General features: G+C 42.6%; 1 protein-coding gene across 5 annotated transcripts in view; it reads right to left on the bottom strand.

The window, feature by feature from the left end:
- SHROOM3 (shroom family member 3) overlaps positions 1-26030 on the bottom strand; it is a 277506-nt gene that overhangs the window by 173704 nt on the left and 77772 nt on the right. For all 5 annotated transcript variants that reach the window (XM_053923113.2, XM_053923112.2, XM_053923115.2 and 2 more), the window contains exon 2: positions 9970-10124. In XM_053923113.2, coding sequence (XP_053779088.1) covers positions 9970-10124 — 155 coding nt within the window. The remainder of the gene's footprint in view (positions 1-9969; positions 10125-26030) is intronic.

The raw sequence follows: 26030 nt of genomic DNA, 5'->3' as shown, positions 1-26030 counted from the left end.
ACAAAATCTATGAGTTTGTATTCTAATGAGAAGGAAACAATGAATGACTGTGTGAGTATATGTCTCACAGGTAGAAAAAAAAGGAACGTTGGGAGTATGATGGGAAAGAGCTGCAGTTTTCAACTGGCTGTACAGGGAAGGCTGACATTTGAGCAAATAAATGCCCAAGGGAAGCGAGGGTGCAAGTCTAAGTAATTAAGACATAAAACCATATAGTCCAGAAGGGAAGTAAAACAGTGGAATTATCCAGAACAGGACAAAACTGACAGGACCTTCAAAGCTCTGATTTCCCATTAAGGATTCTGGAAACCATTTCTCTACCTCCCACTCCCAGGAAATGAGAGACTGGTGCTAAGCCTACCTATACACAGTGTACTTTTTAAAATTGGGGACTGACAAAGTAAATGAATATTCCATAAGGACACATAGATGCTCACATGCTCATTCTGCTCCATTGGTCTTCGTGCCATTTGTCCCATTAGATTGAATAAGTCCAATGGTATCAAGCCATCTCCTTTTTTTTTTTGTAGTTTTATTATTTTTATTTAAAGGGTTTTTTTATTTTTAAAAGATTTTATTTACTTATTTTTAGAGATAGGGCAAGGGAGAGAGAAAGAGAAGGAGAGAAATATCTATGTGTGGTTGTCTCTCTCATGCCCCCTACCAGGGACCTGGCCTGCAACCCAGGCATGTGCCCTGACTAGGAATCAAACCAGCGACCCTTTGGTTCACAGGCCTCTGCTCAGTCCACTGAGCCGCACCAGCCAGGGCAAGCCATTTTTCTTTCATGGTGTATTTCATGGGGGCACTATCCACAAATGACATGTAAAATGAACATGGCAACTGTCACAGGATGGGTGTGGTTTTAGCCCCTCAAAATGGCTGGATGGCCCCCAAACCTACTGGTGACCATGAATGGCCTGATAACAGCACAAGTCATAGGCGATCATGCTGCCCACCCACGACCCCTCCCCAGCCCACTCCTGTTTATTGGTAGTAACGTCACTTAATCAGCTTTTTAAAAAATTACAACTCCATATAGCAGTAATGAGAAACAGAACTCATAGAAATGCAAGGGCTACCCTCCGCCCTTTGTGAGCAGCCCTCTCTAAACCCCAGACAGTCTGCAAACTCAGCAGCTAGGGTCTGTGTTTTTGCACTTGGTTCCCCACTTTAACAAGGCTTTATCGTATTCCCCACCTCTCTGTTGGCTTTCTTGTTTCTCCTGCTACTTTCCTTAAATCGCCTTCTAGTCTCTGCATTTCTTCTACTTTTTAGTCTACCTACTCACTGTTTCTCTTTATCACTTCAACTTACAGCTTAAACCAGTGTTTCTCACACTTTACTGCACATTAGAATTACTTGGGAAGCTTTGAAAATGTCCAATGCCAGGGTATATACTTTATACCAATTAAGTTAAAATTTGGGGGGCTAGGACCCAGGTATATGTTTATATTTTTATTAACTCTCTATGTAATTCCGGTGTGTAGCCAAGTTTGAGAAGGAGCAGCTTTAAACCATTTTGATTCAAGGATACAGAATTACAAATATTTGGTTCATATTCGAAATCAGAATCATCCAAACTTACTTCTTTTAGCTGATGCCCCACATTTAGAATTGGGGGAAAGGATTCCACCATAATTCTTGTGTGATCTCAGAACTCAGATTTCAACCCCTGAAGCCCCCGACAGATATCTGAATGCCCTTCTTTCACGGTTGGGCATGGAGGGGGGTCCTACTTGGAAGACATTTGTCTGCAGTAAAACCATGTTATCCCAGGAATGAAACCAGGTCTTTTACCATCAAACCTCCTTCGCTGGGAAACAATGGAGCATTCCTTTGTATGTGGCTAGTGTTCGGTGCATAGCCGGTGAGCATATGTAACCCAGTGAGTAAAAATAGCAGTTATCATTATATGCTACAGCAAAAAATGTCCCTTTTCCCATTACAGCAAGGGAGTCTTATTGCATACCTCTCAGGAAACCCAATAATGTGTTACATGAATTTTCCATGGGAAGGAACAACTGGTTAGGAAATCAAATACTATACTCCTAGACGGTGATATTCAAACCTAGGACTCCAGGGAAGCCCAAAACTGCTCTTGTATGGTCCCAGCAGGATTGAAATACCTCCTCAAAGCATACTGAGCAAATTCCCATGATGCCAGGCCTCTTGGAAAAGTTTCTGGGGGTCGAAGGCCACTGCAGCTGCCTCCTTCCCCTCCTCTCTACGACTTGCTCAAGTGGAAAAAAATGTTTAAAGGGTAAGTTACCACAGTTCTCAGTTATACCGATTTCCCCTCTGGGGAAGTCTGATCCCGGGTCCTAAGATGCAGTGTAAACTGTGTGGCAATTTGGGATCCGTATTCACGTCCCGAGTACTGGCCGGTCCTTGGCTCAAAGAAATTAAGAAATGCAAAGAGTAGAAGAACACAAGGACACATAAAGTAATGGTGGGGGCCACAAGAAGATGACAGGGCTATCACAAGTGTGAGGGAGGCACGTGAGGTGGGAGGTATCGTACAAGACACGGAAAGCTCCCAACAGAATCACGAGAGTTATACGGCCGCCATACTGGCTGCCGTGGGAGTGAAGATGTGTGTGACACACCCGCTTCCTGCCCATCCCCAGAGGACTGGCCACAAAGGACAGAGCAAGGCTCTTTTAAATATCCCGACACAGGCAATTCTTGCAACTTACACTCGGCAAGGATCTTTGTCATTTGGTTTCTGTGTGCAGGTGAGATGGAGGAGACCACATGTGTTACATACATAGATGAGTGCCTGGAGCTTTAAGAACAGTTTTCCCATTGCCAATATGTAAATTGTGATTGCTCCTTTTCCATTTGTCCTCAACTCCTACTGCCTGCGCCCTTGAGAATTATCTTTTGACATCATAATTTTCCCAAAGGCCACATATTGTGTTGCCTAAAGAACATTACATTTTCATATTGCTCAGCCTGTGCCACATGTGCCATTATAACCAAACCCTCACATTTAATGGAACAAAGGTGCCCCAGAAAATGCAAGATAGTTGCCTAGAAAGCTCCTTGTACAGACTGAGGGTCCTTTTCCTACCAATGAGCTCTGACTTGTTTCAGAATCAGAAATTTCTGCTTCAGTTGTCCAAAGAACATGGTCTTCTTTTTAAAATACCCATTCTGATCTTGGGCCTAGTTGGTACTGTCTTTTAAAACTACATTTCCCGCCCTGGCTGGTGTGGATTGAGTGCTGGCCTGTGAAGCAAAGGGTCACTGGTTCAATTCCCAGTCAGGGTATATGCCAGGGTTGCATACAAGAGGCAACCACACATTGATGTTTCTCCCCCTCTCTTTCTCCAGTCCTTCCCTCTTTAAATAAATAAATAAATAAAATCTTTTAAAAAAACAATTACATTTCTGCTTAGCAAAAAGTTTATAGTCAGATGCTTTACAACCTGTATGTTCTCCTTTGCACAAACCAGTCAAATCAGAGAATGCAATCAGGTAAATTTGGACTAATGATTTAATAGTTTATTACAATGAATCATTTTCATATACTCTTTCTTCTTTCATCCTTAGAGATATGCAGTAGGGAAGATATTATTACTATTCTTCGTTTTAAGAAGAGACTTAGCCTCAGAGAGAATGAATTGTACCCATAACAAAATGACCAGAACACAACAGAGCTGAGGATGGAGTCCAAATGCTATGGACTTCTCTTCCACATGCTGTTTACCATTTCATATCTGAGCACTGGCAGCTTGGAGCTGGCATGATCTGGCTGAGAGATTGTTAATTTATAAGGAAAAACAGATGTTTTGTTCTAGAAAAGTTCAAGCCCCTCTTCAAACTTTGTTGCCTTCAAAATAGGGAGTTCTGTTCAATTTTCTTTTTAAAGTTCCTAATGAATTATTTAAACTGATTTAAAATAATTAAAAGGAGACACCATGTGGTTAATCAGACTAAGTTGCTTTAAGACTAGAGATCTTTTTAAAGGAATTGAGTCAGGCACCCAGGGCCAGGGGAAGAGAGAAGGCGAAATAGTCGGAAGAATGTAGGGAGGGGATAGTGATAATATTTCAAGAAATTCTTTTCTATTATAAAGTGTAACCATGGGTTGGAAAAGGAAGTGATTTGCACAATCCTTTTTTTTTTATTACCAGTTGAGTTAATTTTGTGTTCTTTAAGAGGGCCTTAAAAGGCATTCCATTCATTACCAGATACTTCTTTCAAGGTCACTGACTTGCAAATCCTGGGTGAGTTACAGTCTCATAACTCAATTGAGATGTTAAAAAAAAAAAAAAAGTCACAGAAATCTGACACAGAGGTAGCAAGTGTGTGAGCCACCCATTCCATTCCATTCCAATAATGTCACCTCGCCCATTTATAAAAGGAACTATTCTGCCAACCCTCAGAAATGTGGGATGTTTTTTTCCAGGGAGTGTGGGCCCGAGAGTTGTGGTGAACTTAATATCATCACCATTTTTGTCAGGGGGGAGGAAGCAGCTGTAATGTAACAAATAGTTTTATTTCCAGAGGTTGATGGAGAACCTCAGGTCAGCCTGGTGCACAAAGCATTGAAGTGCATTGCCTTTGAACTCCTGCAGGAAGATCAAGGTCGCTGGGAATCATCTCTTCATTGAACAGTTTTTCCTAAATGAATTAAAAGTCAATTTATTGGTGGTTTTGTTTTTGTTTTGTTTTTACCTTTTGTCTGTTTGTTTAAGCATCACAAATATTTCTAGATGGAGAAGGCAGGGGAGTGGAAAACATTAATTCATTCACTGCCTGAGGTGCCAAGAGGCCCCAAGACCTATGTTCTCAGAGACCAAAAGTCTTATTTCGGTACTAGTACATGGCCTTGGCCTAGTCACCAGTACACATCTTTGGATAAAATTCTCTCATTTTTTACCCCTGGGCAGAGCCATGGGCTGAAAGCGACAAGACCTAGATTCTCCCTCTGGCCCCCCACACAGGACAAGTCACATAGCCTGGGAGTGCACATAATTTAGGCAGGTGCTTATGGTTCTCTAATGCAGCTCCTCTTCTCCTCAACCTCTTTTTTGCCAGTAAAATGTAATCTATCCTATACCTCATGCACACACACACTCATATTCAGTAAAAAAAAAAAATGTTTCCTCCCAACACATAAGCTTACAGTATAAATGAATGGGAAGGGGAAAAGCTATGTCAAATTTGCAGATTTGATGGGAAGGTGTAGGAGTAAGATTCCATTTTGAAAAGGGGCTCCCATTTCCCCACCCTCTACTTATGGTTCGGAATGAGGCACACTGCCTCCTACACCCAGAAAACCAATTCCTCACTGTAGTCATCCCATTAACAGGGACCCTCACCTCATACGAAATGTTCTAGAGATTAGGCCTCTCCAAGGAGGTAACTTTCTTAGCAAGTATTCATTTTATTTCTAGGACAGTTCATGCTTTCTACACCACGTTCATACATATTTCTCATTTAATCCTCATGGTCCTGTGAAGCAAGAATCAGAGACATTAAATGACTCGCTCATGGACACAGAGCTAGTATCTAATGCCATCAGAGTTCAAATCCAGGCAGTGCCAAACCTGCTTCACCATCTCATAGGTCCCCTCTCTTAGAAAGAATGAGCCTGAGTTTCACATGGCTTCCATGAGCCTTCCCAACACATACAAAACAGTTACCATGAAATACACCCCAAAACTTCTCTTTGCCACACAAACCAACAAGCCATTAATTAAAAACAAAACAAAACAAACAAACACACATAAAAACACCTTCAGGAGTAGGATAGTATTTGGCAAAAATAACACCTTGGTACAGAATGTTGGGAGGTTGGCTTTTGCCAAGAAAAGTAGGGGTTGCACTGGATGTCAGCATTGGGACTATAGATCCATCGGCTACAATGGCTTTCTGATTACTCCGTTCGAGACAGGATTCTGAATCCCAACTCTGGGTAAAAACATGATTTTATATGAACATGCAGCAATTAATCCCAATAGTCTGTTCCGAAGGGAAATTGTGGCCTCCTACTTTTTTAATTTAAATTTTGGGTTATCGGCAAACAGCAGTATTACCTGTACTGAAAGCGTCTGGTATCACCTTCAGGAACATTAAATTAAACCTGAAGACCCTTTCTTTTATTAGTTTGCATTTAAATGCTACCTGGTTCTAAGACGTGTATTTTACACATATCTGCCCAATAAAGTCTCTGTTGATTTAGAGACGGTTTGGATTATTGGCTCTTACTGGTGCGCTTGTCTGTTTTCCTAATTTACTTGTGCGTCCCTTACATTGTCCTTGCATTCCATGAGGGTTTTCCGTCTTCAATTTTCCTTCAGCTGGGAGGTGTTTGTTTTCCTTCAGCAAGGTCTTTTCTTCAGCCCACTTCTTATTTTTCTCATTTCTTCTCCATTTAACCACCACTCGCTGCAGACCTGCCCCTCTTTGTGTACCCAGCAGCAGCAGACACATTGTTCTTGCAGCATCCACACCACCCTCCGCTCCCTCCTCCCACAGGACTAAACTCTGCCTTCTTTCTGGGTCAGCGGATCTTCAAAGGTCTTTGACCCACAACTCACTTGAGATTTTGCATTTCTCTTGTCATTGTAGCCTTGTAAGGTGTTTCTACTTCTGATTGTTTTTGGTCGCTGGGTAAAACACCCTCAAAACTTACATAAACACGGGGACTGCGCTCTGCATTCTTGGCATTTTTATGACGGCTGTGGAAGCTGACCCAAAACTCACTTTAAGAGAAAATGAAACAGGTACAGATGGAGCTGCTGATATATAATTTTCATCTCATGAAAAAAATATTTCTCTTCAATCTTTTCTTTAAAATATAGAGATCACTTTGGAAAAGAAGGAAAACTAATAAGTGAAATATCACAAGTCACCCTTGTCACAGATAACTAGAAGGAAATGAAAATCTCAGAGCATGACATGTGCCAAGGTATAAATAAAGGTAAGATTTTTCAGAAAAGTGACAGCTGTACTAAACACAAAGCCAGATTAACCCAGAGCAAAGGGCCTTCTCCCCAGTTCTCTCAAAGGTTGGGGAGGAATGTCCATCCACGTCTACCAAGGCACATTCCTAATCCCCATCTCTAAGGATGTGTGAGAAGTAAAGCCAGCCTCCTGTCCTAAACTCTGAGCGCTCAACTATAAAAATCAACACATAATAGATGAGATAAGACATATTCAAAAGGCATCTTAGACACAAAATGTTTCCCACCCCAGAAGCAGAGAGTGCAGACTCTTCAGTAACCTTACTGATCATATTAGCATATCTAAAGAAAGAATGTGTCAATCAGAACGGGGATTTGGTGTGGGCAGCAGAGAAGAAATGAGATTGGAGAGGAGCACTTGGCAGCACAATCCCGGTCCCTGACCCCTGATCCCAATCCCCAGCAGTCCAGAGGGGAAAGGGCCTTGGCTCACTAGTGAGAGCATCTGGGCCACCTGGAAGAGGTGTCCCCAGTGGGGAGACAGGCCATCTGGCTGGCAGAACAGATGCCAGCACACTGGTGCCTTGGACCCCCTCTCGTCATGCTGAGTCTGTGATCACCGCACATTGATGGTCAGACGTCCTAGTTAGCTACCCTGGGAGGTAAAGTAGACTGATACTTGTTCCACTTAGAGGTGTCTTTTTCCAAAATGAGTTAATGCATTGATATTCTGGTGTATATCCTTCAATTTTCTGTGAGTTTGGAAAATGTGAATTAACATTCCTAAATTCTATGAGTTCCTGGGCTCCTGGGCACATGACAAGTTCTGTATCTTTTAGGCTGGGGGCCAGCCCCCGAATGGTGTTAAATCACCAAGGGAATAAACAGGGCGGGGGGGGGGGGGGGAAGGAGGTGCTTCTCAATAATCACAGAGCCAGCATGTTCGGTAATGTGACAATACTCCTTCATTTTACCACGTGCCTCTCAAACCCAGTCCAGGATAAACAGTAATGATCAAACACTGCACATCTGTTATGTACTTATACTTCATGCACTAAATTCTCATAATGTGCTTTGAGGCAGAAGGTATTATTCCTGTTTTATAAGTTAGGAAATTGAAGCCTAGGGAGGCCCAAGGTCACACAATCTGTAAATGACCAGACTTCAACCCCAGGGCCGTCTCCTGTTCTGCTACAAGAAGTACTACAGAATCTCAGGTCACCGTCCACGAGGAGGCATGACCAGAAGCCAGTATGACTGCTTTGCACAGTGGGAAACAGGGTGGCCCTCTTCAGAGGTTAATCTGTCACCAAAGTCCTGTGGAAACACATCAGGAGTGCGGATGCCTCTGTCTGTCCTCAACAGATAAATGCCAGCTGGGCTTTGGGTTCCAATGCCAAAATGAGTTCCAAACCTTCAACACTCTTCTGGACCCATGGAATGGGCCTCCTGGTTCCGAGCATTCCCACCCATCTGTCTGAGAAGTCAGGCATCATTATGGGATGACTGCTTGCTTCACTCAAACCTTGAGTCACAAGGAACGGGCATATGCCTGAAGTTGGCCAATAATAGTATGTAACTAATACCACTAGCATCTGTGGTTACCCTGAGTATCTCATTCAGTCTTTGCCATCACCTTATAAGCTAGGTAGTTTAATCCCCATTTAAAGATGAGGAAACCGAATCTTCATTTTGGGGGTACATTTCATGCTAATTTGCCCAAGGTCACACAGCTAGTATATGAAAAGCCCTGGTATCTGAACCCGGACCCTATCTGACTCTGGCATCTGTTCTGGCATCTGTTCTTTGAGTCGCTCTGCATCACTCGCCACCAGAGAAGCAACTGGTTAGATGGCTCTGAGGAGAAACTAGACACAGCCCAGCACACTGAGGACAGTCACTAGAAGCTTGGGACATGGTGAGACCACACGCATCACCGTGTTTTTGTGGCCAGGAGGAGCTGCTGCTCCTGTAACATCTACTGTAATATCTTGGTATGAATACTAGAGCTCACTCAGTCAACTTTGAGGAATGAAGGCGTGCAAGATTCAAGGGTCGCATAAGAGACTGTCTGTGGCGTGATGAGAAGACAGCTAACTGTTCACACGTGAAGATGGTGTAACTTGACTCAATGACCCCTAAAGTTCCATGCAACTTGAACGTTCTCAAATATCGTAACATTTAGTTGCCAAGTATGGCAGCCAAAAGCTGGTTAATGAAGAAATATCAAAAAAAGCAAAATACGTAGACCTAGGGCTAGTAGGTCAAGGGAATGCCGCTCAAGTGGTATGGCGAAGAGGAACCAGGGGCACCTACACTCTTTTCTGACTCTTCCACTTATCAGCTCTCTACCCTCAGTAACCCACGTTACCTCTTGCCCTTAATGATATGGGGACAGTGATGGCTGTCTCCCTGGGTTCTCATGCAGGTTAAATGAACTAACATATGTAAAACACCTTAAGTAATACTTGGTTTGTAATGGTGATAAAAAAATTAACTCTCTTCCTTTTTCTATAACAAATTCCCTTCACCAAGAGAGAATCGGTTTTTCTAGGAGTAGGAAACTTCCTACTTTAAGGCATTAAAACCAATCACAACCCAAACTTTTCCAACAAAAGAAGCACCACTATCACAATCACAGAAACAAAACAAACAAAAGAAGTAACTTGCTTGTTTTGATGACTGCTGTGGTATAGGGGAGGTGAACGGATGTCACCTGAAGCTCCAAGCCAATCGCTTTCTCTAGTCCCACAGTGAGACGAGTCTTAGAGTTCGTACCACACCTGAGGTCAGGGTCATTTTCGTCAAGCCCAGAAATGTACAAGTATGGTTTGGAAGGCCTCTATCAAGCCAATACCTGCTGGGAAGCCAGTGTTTTGAAAGAGGAAGTGTCTGAAATGTCTTCACCCAAGTTCCTTCTCATATGTCATAAAATGGACAAGAAAAAAGAAAAAATGGGGGGCACAATGATCCCCATAGTGAGGTGTAGAGAGCCAGCTACCAGCTGTGGGGCGGGGGTGGGGAGAGGTGTAGGAAGTACCCAGCCTACCTGCGGACCACCAGCCGGAGGGTCTTGTAGGATCCCTTCACCAGGGACACGGCCTCTCGTCTGGAGCTGCTCAGCACGACCTCGTTGATGTGCACCACCTCGTCCCCGGCCTGCAGTTTGGAGCTCACCAAGTCCGCTTTGCCACCTTCTTCAATCTGCCCAGAGAGAGAAACAAGCCGAGAGTCAGCTGCCTGGGCGGTGCCCAGATTCTGCGGAGCCCAGGGCCCACTTCCGGCAAGCAGGGCCTGGCTCCCGTTTCCACACCCCGTCTGCCCCGCAGAGGGTGCTCAGTCCGGTGTCGTACGCTGGTGGCTGCTTATGGGAGGGCAGTAATGACGAAAGGGAACAAAAAATGAAAAAAAAAAAAAACCCCAAGTACATGAAACCTGACCCATGTTTTCTCTTTTTTCAACAATTACTCTCTGGAATTTTCCACATGTTCAAAAACCTTCCATAGATCTTAATATATATAAAATGGATCAAATCCCTATTATGAATTTGTACATTTGGCCCTTGGTAGCTTTTAATTATTAAAATAATATATGTTGGACTCAATAATTAATTTTCTATGACTTACATATGTATTTTTCTTTCTTTTTACAAAAATGATATCACACTACACACACCTACTCGACCATCCTTTGGCATTTAACAGAGAAGCATTAAAGTGAGGTGGTTAAGAGCTCGGGAAACAAACAGATAACCTATGTAAGAGGAACTCACTTACACGCTCTCTAAGTTGCAGACTCATTCACAAAAATCACTCCCACCTCACAGAGCGGCAATGAGGAGTATTGAGGCTGGTCTGTGAATGAGTAAATAATTCCTGGCTAATAGTAAGATTTAAAAGTGGTAGCTATTGTTTTCATTAATCGTGTTTCATAAAGATATTTCCATTCATAATATTCTACTGTAACATCTTGGTATGAATACAGCATGGTGTATTTATCCATCCTCTATTGGTGGTCATTTTCTCCTGCCTTTTTATCCTTTTTGTTCTACTGGACTTCCCTGCCAACCTTCTGTACACTGACTTTTCCCCACACACACTGGGCACACTCTAACTTCAAGGCTGCCCAGCTTTGCCTTCTACCTGGGTTGCTCCCCACCACCTGCAACACCTGTCAGCCAGCTATGAAAACTGGAACCAAACCATATGGCTCTGTCGCTTACTAGCTGGGTGATTTTGAGCAGGTTATTTACCTGTATTGTGCCTCAGTTAACTCTTCTGTAAGATGATAGTACTTACTACAGAAATTGTTGGGAGGATTACATGAGTTCATGCAAGTAAAATGTTTAAACAGTGTCTGGCATATCATAGTATTCAATCTAATTACTACTCATCCTTTGAGGCCAGATTTAAATCCCTGTTCCTCTAAGCCTTTCCAGGCCTCTCATTAATAGTCACCCCACCCCCTCACCCAATCTGGCCTTTAAGAAGTAACTCCTCTTTCCCGCATTTTCAGAGAATCTAATGAACAAAATAATACATAAACTAGGAAATGACATCTAAATAACTTATTATTTTCATACTACTTTAACACACTGCCTGTGGCTATCACACCCTGTCTTTTGTTTGTTTAATCCTCACCCAAGGCCATCTTTTCATTGCTTTTTGAGAAAAAAGAAGGGAGAGAGAGAAACATGGACTGGTTGCCTCTGGTATGCGCTGGGAATGGGGATCAAACCTGCAACCTAAGTACGTGCCCTGACCGGGAATCAAACCTGCAGCCTGTCAGTTATAGGACAACGCTTCAAACAACTGAGCCACACCAGCAAGGCTGTACCCTGTCTTTCAGGAGAGCTATTTATGCCTGTTCCCTGCCCACAGTCCCACCCCAGCCCCAGCTGGGGCTGTGAATTCTTTGAAGATAGAAACCATGACTCCCTGTTTACTTATCCCAGAATGCCTCCCCAGAGCTTGCACAAAGGACGTCCTCAGAAAATATTGGTTTATTCATTCAACCAATATGTATTGAACCTGAACCCTGTGCCAGTAATGGAGCTAAAAGCTGGGGGTACAACGATGAACAGCACAGAGAAGGTCCTGCCCAAGTGCAGTCTGTGGAATGGAATCCCCTCTGTATCATTCGCCAACATTTTCTATAAAAAGGAGAATGAAGTGAGAACTAGAAAATGATCAATTTCTCACATAAAAAAGGAAGTCAAGAAAGCTCACTTGTATATCTATTACGTCCTTCTCATGACTGATGTAGTGTGGAAGCAAACATGGTAAGGAAGAACATCACAAAGGATCTTATTGTTGTTCACTGTTCTCATAAACCCCCTGTATACTCCTTTGTATTTACAGAGTTTCTCATAACCGCTTCACTTTGCACAGAACTTTTTAGGTTTAAAACACTTACTTTTAAAGTGTTATCAATATAATTATTTATAAATTGAAAAAATCGGGGGCTGGGATGATTTCTGAAGTGCTATTTATTTATCAAACATTGAGTACCTATCACATGAGGTCTGTCCGAAAGAAGTCCAGCCATTGTTAATATAACAGGAACGGCATTGATGTAACCCAGCAGCCAGGGAGAGTGGACTGGAATGCACATATGTGAACAATGACGCCTTCACTGTACTAGTCAGTGTGGGCAGTGGACGCCATTGTGTGAGCATGTGTACTGTGTGGCTGTCATATTAAAAATGACTGAGTGAGTAGAGCAACGAATCTGCATCAAATTTTGCATTAAGCTTGAACATTCCTCCACGGAAACTATTCAGATGATTCAGAAGGCCACAGGTATGGGCAGCTGGTGATTGGCAGCTTCATCATGGTATGCACACATGTATCACATCTTGTTCAGAGTTTTTGGTGAAACATCAAATCATCCAGGTGACTCAGCCCCCCACAGCCCAAACTTGGTGCCCTGTGACTTCTGGTTTTTCCCAAAACTAAAATCACCTTTGAAAGGGGAAAGATTTCAGACCACTGATAGAATTCAGGAAAATACAACAGGGCAGCTGATGGTGACTGGGAGAAGTGTGTGAGGTCCCAAGGTGCCTACTTTGAAGGGGACTGAGGCTTTCTTGGCCTATGTACAATGTTTCTTTTATCTTGTATCTTCTTCAATAAATGTCTCTACTTTTCATATTACTTGGCTGGATACCTTCTGGACAGACCTCATATATTTTGATTCTCAAGTCTCTCCATACTCGCTCAGTGGTTCATGCTGTCTTCAGGTTTTAATTATCACCTGAGGTAACTTTTAGATCTTTTCTCTAACACCGATCTTTTGCATAAGCCTCTATTGTATATTTTCAGTTTCTTTTTTCCTCTTTCTCCTTTCCCCCCCCAAAATCCATCCTTCATCATGAAACTTCTCTTTATCAACATAGACTGTCTCTCTCTTTCTCCTCTAAATGATTTCTACCTGTCTTGAGACAAGCTACAACCACTACCTTTGTCATGGGTATTTTCAAAGTTAAATTAGATTTTTTATTTTTCAATTACATTTGACATACAGTATTATGTTAGTTCCAGCTGTCCAACATAGTGATTAGACACTTACATAACTTACTGAGTGATCACCCCGGTAAGTCTAGTGCCTGTTGTGGATATTTCTGATCATGCTCTATCCTCACTTCTAGATTTTAGACCCACGGAGGTCAGAAACCTAGTGAACCCACTCATTCTTTCATTCATCCACAAATATTTTTGAGCATGTACCATGTGTCAGGCATTGTTCTAGAACTGGGGAAATGTCCATGAGGGGAACTGTATTCTCTTCTTTCCTGGAGTTGACATTCTAGTATACTTTTAATATATTCCATATCTCTGTAATAAAAACATACACATTCACTGAGGCAGGTGAGACACCCCACACTGATAAAAGTAAGACTACATTCTTTCTGTTCTTCAGGTGCTTAAATTTATCCATATAAATAATTTTTAGGGAATCATAGGAGCCTTGGGAAGTTTGCTGTATGCCAGGATTTACCCAGGGTCTGTACTTCAAAAGGGAGAGTCCCAATAGCTCTTGAGTTGAGCCAGCTGGTCCTGAAATGTAGACCCCTTGTCTAACTCGGTTTGGCTCACCAGATTAAAGGCTGCTGTCAGTTTGTGGGTTCTTAGGACCCCATGTTCCCCTCCACCCCCCTTGCTGCTGCTGGCCCTGTCACTGCCTTTCTATTTGACAGAATCAGTGTCAGTGGGTGATTTGTTGTTGGCCACTCAGGTAATAAACTTGGTTGAAGCTTGTTGTTGTCTCCATTTATTATCACCGATGATGAATTGAGACGTTAAGGGGCTTTTGCTGATGCACTGGTAACAAAATCAATTTCAATATACCAAGGCTAACTAAACGCATACATCTTTAGTGGATGTCAATTATTCACACAATTTATCTAAAACCATTAGTATGACTTTAAAAATATTTACAAAAGTTTTAACAATCGTTTTTTCAAACTATTCATCAAAGAGGATTATACTTCTTCTAACCCCAAGCCCTGCTGATACTGTCTGTCAACAAGACTCAGTGAAAAATGCAGCTTATTATTTTAAACCTTGGGACCAATACTTCAGCAGCTAAAGAGGTCACTGCCATTGTTTGTCCAATTTCACCTGCATAGAATTTACTTATTCCAAGAATGTGATTGTCAACAGGTTAAATGACTTCAGATAATACACCAGGTACAGCTGGGTGGGAAATCCCTAACACAACAAACTAGGTGAGTATACACCTGGGGAATTGGCATGCTTTTTTTCCTTTCTCAGATCCTAAATGTATCCACACCTATAGGATTATATTGATTTTTGCTTTGGTGACCAGGTGAGGGGTTGGTTTTTGAATCATTTATAGTCATTTACACTGCTATAAATTTAGTACTTAACATAGTGTCTGCATGTAATAGATGATTAATAAACATCGGTTGAACAAATCTGGAGAAGCTGACTTTAAAGAAATAAATACAGTACTGGTGATACGTGCTATAATAGAAATAAATTCAAAATAAGTACAGGAGCGTGGGGGGTGCACATGTACGTGCACGTTCGTGCCAGCAGCTGGACCTAGTGCGCAGAGCGGCAGGACGCCAGGCCCACCCTCCTTTCCTCCTTCTCAGTCCTTCTAGAGGAGGGAATCTAGAGGAGTGAAGCTGCCATTTGGGGACTGGTCCCATGTTCTGCTTCCCCAGGGTCTGTGCCCTCCAAACCCAAATGCCTCGGCTTTCTGCTTTCCCAGTCCTGGTCTTCATCTTAGGCCACTGGCAGCAGCGTTACCATGATCATAAGCACATCATTGGCAGCAGCCTAGTGACCATGTAACCACTTTGATCAGATCAGGTCCCACCCTCCGCTCAACCCTCCTCATCCTCAGAGCAGAAACCCAAGTGCCCCCTGCATGTGAGTATGACAGGTGTACTCTGGTCTCAGCCCCTCGTACCTGCTGTTTCCTTGGGTTATCATGTGCCTTTCTCCTCACCCCCTCATCACCCTTGCTACCAGTTGTTGAGTGCCTTCTGTGCCCCCAAAACTTTACTGCATCATCTTAAAAGTCACAAAGGTGCTGTAAGATATTATAATCTCCTTTTTATATGAATGCAAACCCCAAGGATCAGAGGAGGCCAGGGACTTGCTCAAGGTTGCAAGAATAGTGAAACAGACCTGGGTCTGGAATTCAAGACTCTGACTTCAGAGCCCACACTCTCCACTCTGCTGCCTCAGAGAATCCCCTGGAACTCTGTTCCGAAATTAACACCTCTTTGGCTTGTCTGCCTAATCCTTTTAGTGCCCAAGGAACCTGACACCCAAGACGTTTTAAGAATCCTGAAGGCATTCTACGTGCCCTCAGTTCAACAGAGTTCCCAGCTTAAACACGAGCAGGAGAGTTGGCCTGCACTGCAGCTGAGTCAGGGGGAGGGCCCTTGCCACCTAACACGGGCTGTGTGGTGACTTCCATTCATGTGCACTTCTGTCTGGAGGGGTTTTTCTTTTTCCTTGAGACAGGAAGGGAGGGAGAGACAGGGTGGGGGAAGAAACATCAATGAGAGAGAAACATTGATCACTTGCCTCCCATATACCCCAACTTGGGACTAAACATGTAACCCAGGTGTGTGCCCTGACCAGGAATTGAACCCATGACCTTTCAGTTTATGGGACGATGCTCCAACCACTGAGCCACACCGGCCAGGCCTAACTGGAGTTTTGAGTAAAATTGAACTCATTCCTGGGAAGTCCACCACAACTGAATTTCACTTGCATTCTAACGTGTAAACTCATGAGTGATTTTCCCCCCGCTCCTGACTCCTTCATTCCTGGGTGACGACAAGGTAGGAGTATGGAGCAGGAGGGGTAACTCAGTAACCACAGTCAGTGCCCCGTAAGGTGCGACTTGCGTGCTGCTCTGCGCAGTTGGTGGTTTGAGGAGAAGTATGTTCTCTGTAGAGCAAAATCCATATTAAAACAATAAGCAAAATACGGAAAGATGAAACGTAGATAAAGGAATGTATTAAGAATCTCTCTAACAAAGTTTTAGAATGTTGCTTTTGATTTTTTATTCACTGGGAGTTATCATTACTCACCATCTGGGCATCTTTGTTTTAAACTGTATGTAAAGTGGGGACAAAATAGAGTAGAATAAATGAAAGTCCCTTCCAGGAAGTATATCTTGCTCTCAGGCCCTGTGAAATTAATAAGCATTATTGGAACCCAGGACCAACTGCTGGACTTTAAACGAACCTTCTCATGAGCTGCAGTGATATGAGGGTGTAGAAGCAACGACCCATTGTCCACTCCCCTCGACTTCTCATCTAAGTGGGTGTCCACTGGTGAAAATTTCTTTTTTTTAAATAAATGCAAGTGTTTTTAAAAAAGATTTTATTTATTTATTTTTTAGAGAGGGGAAGGGAAGGGAGAAAGAGAAGGAGAGAAACATCAATGTGTGGTTGCCTCTCACGCACCCACCACTGGGAACCTGGCCTGCAACCCAGGCTTGTGCCCTCACTGGGAATTGAACCAGGGATCCTTCGGTATGCAGGCCAGCGCTCAATCCACTGAGCCACTCCAGCCAAGGCTGAAAATTTCTTTTTGGGGTCAGAAAATGATGTGTATTATAGTAGAGGAAAGCGCACTGGGCTAGGAGTCAGGAATCTTATGTTCTAATCCTGATCCTGGCCCTTATCTGCAGGGCCCCTGATGAAGTTCTTAATTTTAAAATACAAGTAATATTGTTTGCTGTGCATAATGATGAGTCAGTGCCTTAAAGATGGACACGTGTGCTTCTCACACTTAAAATAACCAGCAGGGAAAATTCCTTAGTTTTTTAAAAATTGGAATACATATATGACAGTGACTATTAAAATGATATAACCAATTTCTTTCATTATTTTCTAAATAGGACATATATTAATTTATTTCCAAGATTCATAGCCTGTATAGAAAGCACAGGCACAGAGATGTGAAACCTGGGAGCTCTGGAGTCAGACCAGCATGAGTACGATCTCACTGCCAATACCGGGTGATCCTGGGCAAAATATGCATCCTCTGTGAACACCCATTTCTTTCACCGAAATCTGGGAACAAGAGGGCTAACCACAAAGAGCTGGAGTGAGGATTATATGAACTAATACACAGAAGTTTCCTTACACATAGCACAGGCTCCATAAAAGTGTGTTTTATGCATTGTGGGGTTTTGAGGTTTTATTGAATAAGTTTAATAGCTTTCTGACTGTTTCTATCACAAGAATACGTGTGTTAGCTACGGCAGAGACCAAGGGAAAAAATGTATTGGGAAGAGACGAGAGGTCATTTTCTTAAAGTCAAAATAGGAGTTAACTTGATTTATAAGTGAAATAGAAGACAGTCTCTCCTTTGGAGGGAGGTTTTTATTTCAGAGAGTGGGCCCAGGGCAGGAAGTTATCTGGTGACATTCTATGGACCATCCAAATGAGCTGCAGCCCCAGAAAACAGAGACGTGCCCACAGCTCTGGATTTACTGCACACTGGGCGGAAGGAACCAGTCTCATATGTCAGGTAAAAGCCAAGCTTCACTGTGGCCACCTCAGCCACTCAACTTCCTCACTGCCAGAAGGAACATTCACAGACCCCATCTTCCCCAAGACAACTGATTAAAAAAAAACAAGTTCAGGGTAATTAAAAAGTTGAGTAGTATGTATTCATTTCCATTTTACATGTGTATATATGTGTACGCATATATATGTATATGTGTACACACGCACACACACACACATATAGTATGTCCTGGAAAAGTCCTGCCATTGTTAATACAACAAGAACAGTTTGCATGACATCAGTGTAACCTGGCAGCCAAGAAGAGTGGACTGGGATGTGCATGACTGAACAATGATGCCTTCACTGTACTAGTCAGTGGGGGCGGTAGATGCCATTGAGAAAATATGTGCACTGCGTGGCCGTCACATATAAAATGACTGAGCAAGTAGAGCAGCGAATCTGCATCAAATTTTGCATTAAGCTTGGACGTTCCTCTGTGGAAACTACTTGATGATTCAGAAGGCATAAGGGGACAGTGCAATGAGTGCAGCACAAATAAAAGCGTGTCACAAACTCTTCAAAGAAGGTGCAGCAAAGTCACAGCAAGATCAAGACCGTGTTAACGTGTGTTTTGATTGGGAAAGTGTTGTGCATCATTAATATACCACTCCAGGTAAAACAATTAATAAAGAGTACTGCCTCAATGTTATTCATTGGATAAGAGATGCAATATGATAAAAATGGCCAAAAACAGCCACAGCTATGGCTTACTGGTGATTGGCAGCTTCATCATGAAAATGTCCCCACTCATCATGCATCATGTCTCACACAGAGATTTTTAGTGAAATATCAACTCACCCACGTGACTCAGTCTCCGTACATCCCAGATTTGGTGCCCTGCAACTTCTGGCTTTATCCCAAAACTAAAATCACAATTGAAAGAGAAGAGATTTCAGACCATTGATGAGATTCAGGAAAATACAACAGGGCAGCTGATGGTGATTGGGAGAACTGTGTGAGGTCCCAAGATACCTACTTTGAAGGGACTGAGGAATCATTGTCCTACGTACAATGTTTCTTATATCTTGTATCTTATTCAATAAATGTCTCTTTTTCATAGTACATGGGTGGATACTTTCTGGACAGGCCAGAAAGTATCATTATAGATATATACATATATATCTATAAATATACATTATACATATATCTATACAAATATATTATAGATACATATGTGTATATATGTATATATGTATAGATACATACATATATATATATTCTGTATCATTTTACAAAAGATTTGAGGCAGCTCCTTATAAATACACAAGAAAGAATAAAGGAAGAATTGAAGGAATCTAAACAAAAGGAAAAAAGCAATAAAATAAAAACCAAGGATAAGATTAACTGCAAGAAATGCATTCCATACATGGGGACTTTTATGATCTGGGTGTTCGTTATCCAGGTCTCCACAGTAACGAGGCTTCCTAGGGAGGCGTAATCTACATAATTAAAAAACACTCACTAGTGAAGAGACCAGCATTAAGTGAGGCCTCACTCAGTCAGCCCCTGCACTAAGTCTCTGTCAGCTCGCTTGCATGTCAGGTTGCCAATACGACAAGCAAATACGATGCAAATCAGCTGCATAGTTGACTTACCTGTCTTTCAAAAGGAGCAGGATATAAAATAAAATGCAAATCAGTTGTATAGCTGGTTTGAATATCTTTAAAAAGAAGCAAATAAAAAAGAATAAAACACTAAACTATCTTAAAATTGTGCAAGAAAATTAAGACCAAGAAAGTCAACATAATTAATTCTTCATTCTGAGGATTAGCACGTGGTTGCAACCGTCACTTGCATTTGTTATAAAACTAAGGCTGAATGAACGTATTTTCATGGTCATTTGTTTTGTTCTCAACTCCATGTTCCCTAAAATCATAGTTTGGTCCTTGTATTAAAATTGATTCTGTTAGGCCGACTTTTTCTCATACAATTGTTTGCCGATGATAAGAGCTATCTCGAGCGGAGTGGAGAGCAGTTTTGGATCTCAGCTTCTTGGCGGCAAAAGCGAAAAGAAACTATGCTTAGTTAGAAAAGTCAAAGGAGCATAATATCCAAACAGAAAAGCATTGTGGAGCATTGGGTTAGTATTGAAATCTATTATTGGAGAAGATTTAAGACCACTGGGGCCAGTAAAAAGCCTGAGAAAGCGAGAGCAGTCTTTCCGAATTGTTTTGTGTTTGGCTTAACAGTGTCAGATGCTAAATGCCTAATGAACACAGCAGTCGTCCTTAATGCTGTTCACAGGTATTCCTGGCCCCCCACCTTGGCTGCAGAAGAAATGCTCCTCTTTCTCTAAGACCTAGGCTAGGACCCTTGCAGTTGAATGGAGCAGTGTAATTATTTCTGATCACTGTGTTTTGAGAAGAAACATGTGTCACCTCCATGCAGAGGCCCTCCAGAGTTTCCTTTCCCTTTTGCCATGGTGACACCCAGGGTTTGAGAGGGTGACTGCTGTCAGCCAGGGTCCCTGAGTAACTAAAATGAGCTGCCACCCTTCAAACACGCTGTGAGGATGTAGACTGAGCAAGAAATAAACCTACGGTTTAAGCCACTGAAATTCAGGGGGTGGAGTGTTTATCACCACCGCTTGATAGAGTCTCTTCTGACTGATACAAACATCATCTTGCCAGGGATAGAAAATACAAAACAAACGGGTTATGCAGGGACACAATGCATATGCTTCTCAGATCTCTAAATAAAGATCCCTGCTAGCAATGACGGGTACTTGTGGCAAAGATAGGCCCAGGAAGAAGCCTGGATCTCTGACGCATGCTCCAGTCTTTTTTTTCCCTCCCTTTGTTTTGTGGCCCAAAGATATGCCCCAATACAGGGTCAGGCACAAATAACGCCCCTTTTAAAATTACAAAATCACAAACATGTAATTCTGTAACATATCACACTCAAGCACACCATATGACACTTTAAGTGAAATGTTCAAATTAAAACCATAAATTATTACACCCATATATTACCCTAGCAACCACACTCAAGCAGGCATCACTTCTGCCAGACCCTGTGTATGTGGACCTGAAAGTCCCTATTTTTTGCACACATAGTGAATAATTTGGAGGCAGAGTAAGCGTTAGGAATAGGAATATTGCACCGGGATGGGCTGAACGATTATTATGAACAAGTGGATAGACAACATTGGTAAAAGCTTAGCAATCACAAAGGAGAATACGGGAGTAGAGACGAAAGAAAGAGGACCTGTTTTGGAGAAGCTACAGCTAATAACAGCAAGAATGGCTGCAAAGATGGACTCTAGAACGAGAAGTAAAGCAACAGAGTGGGGAGCTACATGCAGGAAGAAGAAAGTGTACACTGACTACCAGACACTGGGGCCTGGGTAGAGAAATTCTGAGGTTTGAATCCATGGGTAGCCTTCATTTCAGGTCAGGGATTGAAAAAGCAACGTCAGAGTCACTCCATTTGAAACTGAGGGGTGAACCTGGGGCTAGAACCCTACGCAGGAGGGTTCCTCAAGGGAACAGAGAGGAACGAGTTCCGGCCAGGCCCCAGGGGAGGCGCTATTATGTGGCTTAGGGCTAGAATGGGAAGCCAACCCTGGAAAATATTAAGAGTTCCAGACTTTTAAAGAGTCTTATTATTTACACTTAATGGGTTCATTTAAGCACAGAGATTCTGGGTCAACATTGGTGAGGCCTCTTCACACACCTCAGTGAGGCTATTTTTGCAGTATTTGCAGCTGCCTGTTGGGAAAACAAGGAGGATGCCCTGAGGAGTCGCAACGACTTCCTGGCTGCTCTTTCAGATGGCTGCCCAGTCCCTGCCCCACCACTGGTCCCACCATTGGTCCTCCACCGGCCACTGGAGAGGCCCAACTGCAGCAAGTCTGACTGTAGTACCTGCAGATGTAAAACCCCTCCATGGCTCTACATTTCTCATAGGATGATCCAAATTCCTGAGCTTCTCATAGAAGCACCTCACTGTCCTGTGCCTGCCCACCTCTCCTGTCTCATCGTTGTCCACTCTCTCCCCTTTAGCCATATTGAATATGTGTGCAGATTTGGGGTAAGCCATATTTCCATATGCCTCCAGTACTTTCCACTGCCTTTTCTCCAACCCTCAGCGCCCCCACAACCCTCAATCTCATCTTTTAAGATTTAGTTCAATGATTACCTTCCCTAGCGAACCTTCCCTGAACCCCTGAGACTGGACACATGCCTGTGCTATGCTTTCCCACATACTAGATCTACTTCCCACAATGCCGCTGAAACGTTTACTTGACTGTGTCCCCGCTAGACTGTTCCCTGAAGGACCAGACAAAACTTATTCGCTTTGGTATCCTCTGCACACAGTGCCTGACTCAGAGCGCATGTTCAACATTGAAGAATAAATGTGGTAAATGAGGAAATATCCTGGTTCCAAGGGTTCACTGTCTGGGGAACTTGCTCACCCTGCCCCTACACCACTCCTGTATTTGATGGGGACAGAAAGCCTGCCATTCCTGGGATGTTTGTAGTCTGTTTGGTGTTTCCCTAGGCTTTTTAGGCCCAAGCCCTTTCTGGTGGAGCTGCTAAGCAGAGTAGCCTGTTCTCTTCTTCCAAGGCTCTCTGTCCCTGGGGCTCACTATAGCTCTGCACTATGGGGCTGGGGTTAAGGGCTTCGGCTCCAGAGCCAAACTTGGGACCCCAGCTTTAGCACCATATCAGTTTCCTATTGTTGCTGTAACAAATTATTGCAACTGTAGTGGCTTAAAGCAACACAAATTGTTATCTAGCAGTTTTGGAGGTAAGAAATCCAAAACAGGTCTCACGGGTGTTATAAGGGCTGTATTCTTTCTGGAGGATCTAGGGAAGAATCTCCCCCTGCCCCCCACTTTTCTGGCTTCTAGAGACTACCAACATTTCTTGGCTCATGCGCCTCTTCCATATTCAAAGCCAACAGTGGCCAATGACGTCTTTCTTACACTGCATCACTCCAACTCTCCTGCCTCCTTCTTTCATTTATGAGGACCTGTGATTACATTGGACCCATCAGATAATCCAGGAGAGTCTCCCCAAACTCAAGGTCAAATGATTAGTAAGCTTAATTCCATCTACAACCTTAATTCCCCTTTGCCATGTAATATACACATATTCACAGGTTCCGGGGATTAGGATGTAGATATCTTTGGGGAGAGGCATTATATTATCCACCATAACCCCTTACTAGCTGTGTGACCAGCAAGTTATTCCTTTTCTGTAACCTCAGTTTACGTTCCTAAAAAGCCAGGAAGGTGATAATAATAGACCTACTCCTGGGGATTATTGAAAGAATGAAAGTAAATTATGATAATGAATGGAAAGCTTACCGCAATACCTGCACACTGTAAGGAACCAATAAATATCATCATCATTATCATCATTTAGAGAGAGAAGTAGGAAAGGGGTTATACACATTCAGTCTTCCACCCCTCATCGTACGCAGTAGAATCACTATCATCATAGAGGCCTCCTGCCTTTCCCCCATTCTCCCTTTGCTCCACCCCTTTTCAGGACACTGAGAGGAGAAAGCCCAGTAAATGCGATAGAAAGACAAGAGACCACAGTCCTCCAAGTTGAGTCCTTTGTCTTCTGGTATTTGAACTGTCTAAGCCCATCACTGGACACTCATGTCTTAGAAAGAGGCTTGTGAGGTAGTTCTAACCCAAACCAGTTTCTCAGAGTCTCCAGTGCCTGGAGGAGCCCTGGGAGCCCCTGCCTGGTCTGTGGCAAGGGCAAACCTCTCCAGGTCCTAGGGTGTGAGTCCATACGCCTGTGCATGCCCATGTGTGTGAATCCTTCTCAGAAGTGCACTGGTGTGATTTTCCTTCTCAGTGAATTCCCTGAGCCCCTGCCGTCCCTACATGCTGGACACAGTGAAGGCCGCTGAACTTCCAAGAGGGGCTGGGCTGTGCCAGTGCAGAGGCCGCAGGGGGGCCTCAAGTCCCTCTGCCTGCTCCATTCAATCGCAACTTGGGCAAGTGCTTTCTTTATAATTTAAAGGCATTTATTTATATTTTTCTCTATTCCCCAAATAATTTTAAACATAAGAATGGTTATTCCACGTTCCTAAGAAAGACCCTTTTATTTGCCCCATTTATTTATGTTTAAGTCATATGTTTTCATTCATTAGACTGGTTCTACCATATTTATTTGTGGAAAAATAGAGTAGTATGTATCATATACAAATGTAGAGTATCCATTAAAATGTTCACATATATAAAGAATGAATATATAAACCATTTTACAAATAAGAGAAAGAGAACTTCTTTTCAATAACACATCAGTGGAGAGTTTAGATCTTTGGAAAAAAAATAAAATCTACAAATTACATATGTATTTCATAAATATATAGAATAAGTCTACTTAATATTACTAACCAATAGGAGTAGGAGTCACAGGACAATAGTTAAATGTATACACACGCACACGCACATAAAACATACATACCTCATCTTCTTTTAGATAACAATTTCCAATCATCCTTCAACAGATTTACATCAAGGTTTCTGACATACTAAAATGACGAGGCTTTAGTTTCAGCTTCTTTTATTTTCCCTACTCCAGGTTGTGGTACAATTCTAATGATCAAAAACTAAAGCCAACGGCTGCAAGAAGGAAAACGATAAACCTCTAGATGTTTTGAATAGTTGCTCATCCACTCCTTAGAAAAATGCCTTAGCTGTCAGATTTCTTGCACCGAGCAAAGACACTCCAGTTCTGTTGTTCTAAGATGAGTTTCCTGAGTGTCCACTGGTTTAGTCTTAGACCAGATATTCTTCTGCTCCTAAGGAAAAGCCCACTTGAGTCAGAGAATCGTAATGAAATTTATTTGAACCTCATGAACTACAGGTGATCCTTGAATAACACAGGTTTGAACTCCACAAGTTCACTTATATACAAATGTTTTTTTCTATAAATGCCTCTGCTGTTTTCGATCCGCATTTGGGAGTACGAGGATGCAAAGGGCCAACAGAATGAATGCATCAATCTATGCCATTTTATAGAGGATTTGAAAATCTGCAGATTTGGGTATCCTCAGGGGTCCTGAACCAATCACCCGTGGGTAGTGAGGAACACCTTAAGCTTTGGAGGAGTCAAATACTGTATGTAGATTTTCCACTGTGCAGGGGGTCAGCATCCCTAATGCCCACATTGTTCAAGGGTCAATTGTGTTGTTTTCCTAACATTCTCCAAAGTTTTCCCTAAGTTTTAGATTATGATATGAGTCAGCTCTGGCTTACAACAAGCAGGACTGTAATGTGACAAGGGTGGCTATTCTTATTGCTATTGTCTTAGAGAGACTGCCTTTTTTTGTCTTTGCAACAGAATTGCAGTGGTGGCTGAGCTAGAAGGAAGTAGGGTAAGCAAACTCAGACACAGGCTCCCCTGTGGTACAAGATAACAACAGTATTCTAATCAGTCCAGTGTGAACTACCAACATTTCAGGCTGCATCACATTCTGGAGGCCAGAAATCTACCAGAGCAGCAATGGCTGAAAGGATTTCTTCACTCAGGAGTTCTGAACAATGATTTGTTTCCTTTCTTTCTATCAGAACCATAGGGTGGTTAGGCTTTGGAATGAAACTGCCTGGATTCAAATCCTGCCCTCACGCTTAGAAGATATGTGACCTTCAGCAAGTTATTTGACCTCTCTGTGCCTGTTTCCCTTGCTGTGAGATAAGGATAATAATACCCTACATGGGATTACTGTGAGGATTAAGTTAATGCCTGCCAAGGGTTTAGAAAAATGCCATTTAGTAAATACTCAGTAAATGTTAGTTACTCTCAGTACCTTATTCTCTTCTGTAAATTAGGAATACTAATACCTCTTTTATATGCCTTACAGGTTATTATTAAAGGTTGAGCTAGAAAAATTATGTAAAACACTTCAAGGAGGTTAACACGGTATCCTAAAGTAAAGTAGCCAGTGATTGTATGACAGCCTGGGATCAGCTTGATAATTCCAACCATCCCTAGAGGAAGGCTTCTGAGACAACAGATGCTGGACCTGCTGAAAGCCAGAAATAAACCCGTAGAAGCAATCTCAGCATAAA

The sequence above is a fragment of the Desmodus rotundus genome, chromosome 4 (assembly GCF_022682495.2).
Source record: "Desmodus rotundus isolate HL8 chromosome 4, HLdesRot8A.1, whole genome shotgun sequence".
Taxonomy (NCBI): domain Eukaryota; kingdom Metazoa; phylum Chordata; class Mammalia; order Chiroptera; family Phyllostomidae; genus Desmodus; species Desmodus rotundus.
The sequence above is the reverse complement of the archived record's forward strand: the minus strand, read 5'-3'. Positions and strand labels throughout refer to the sequence as shown.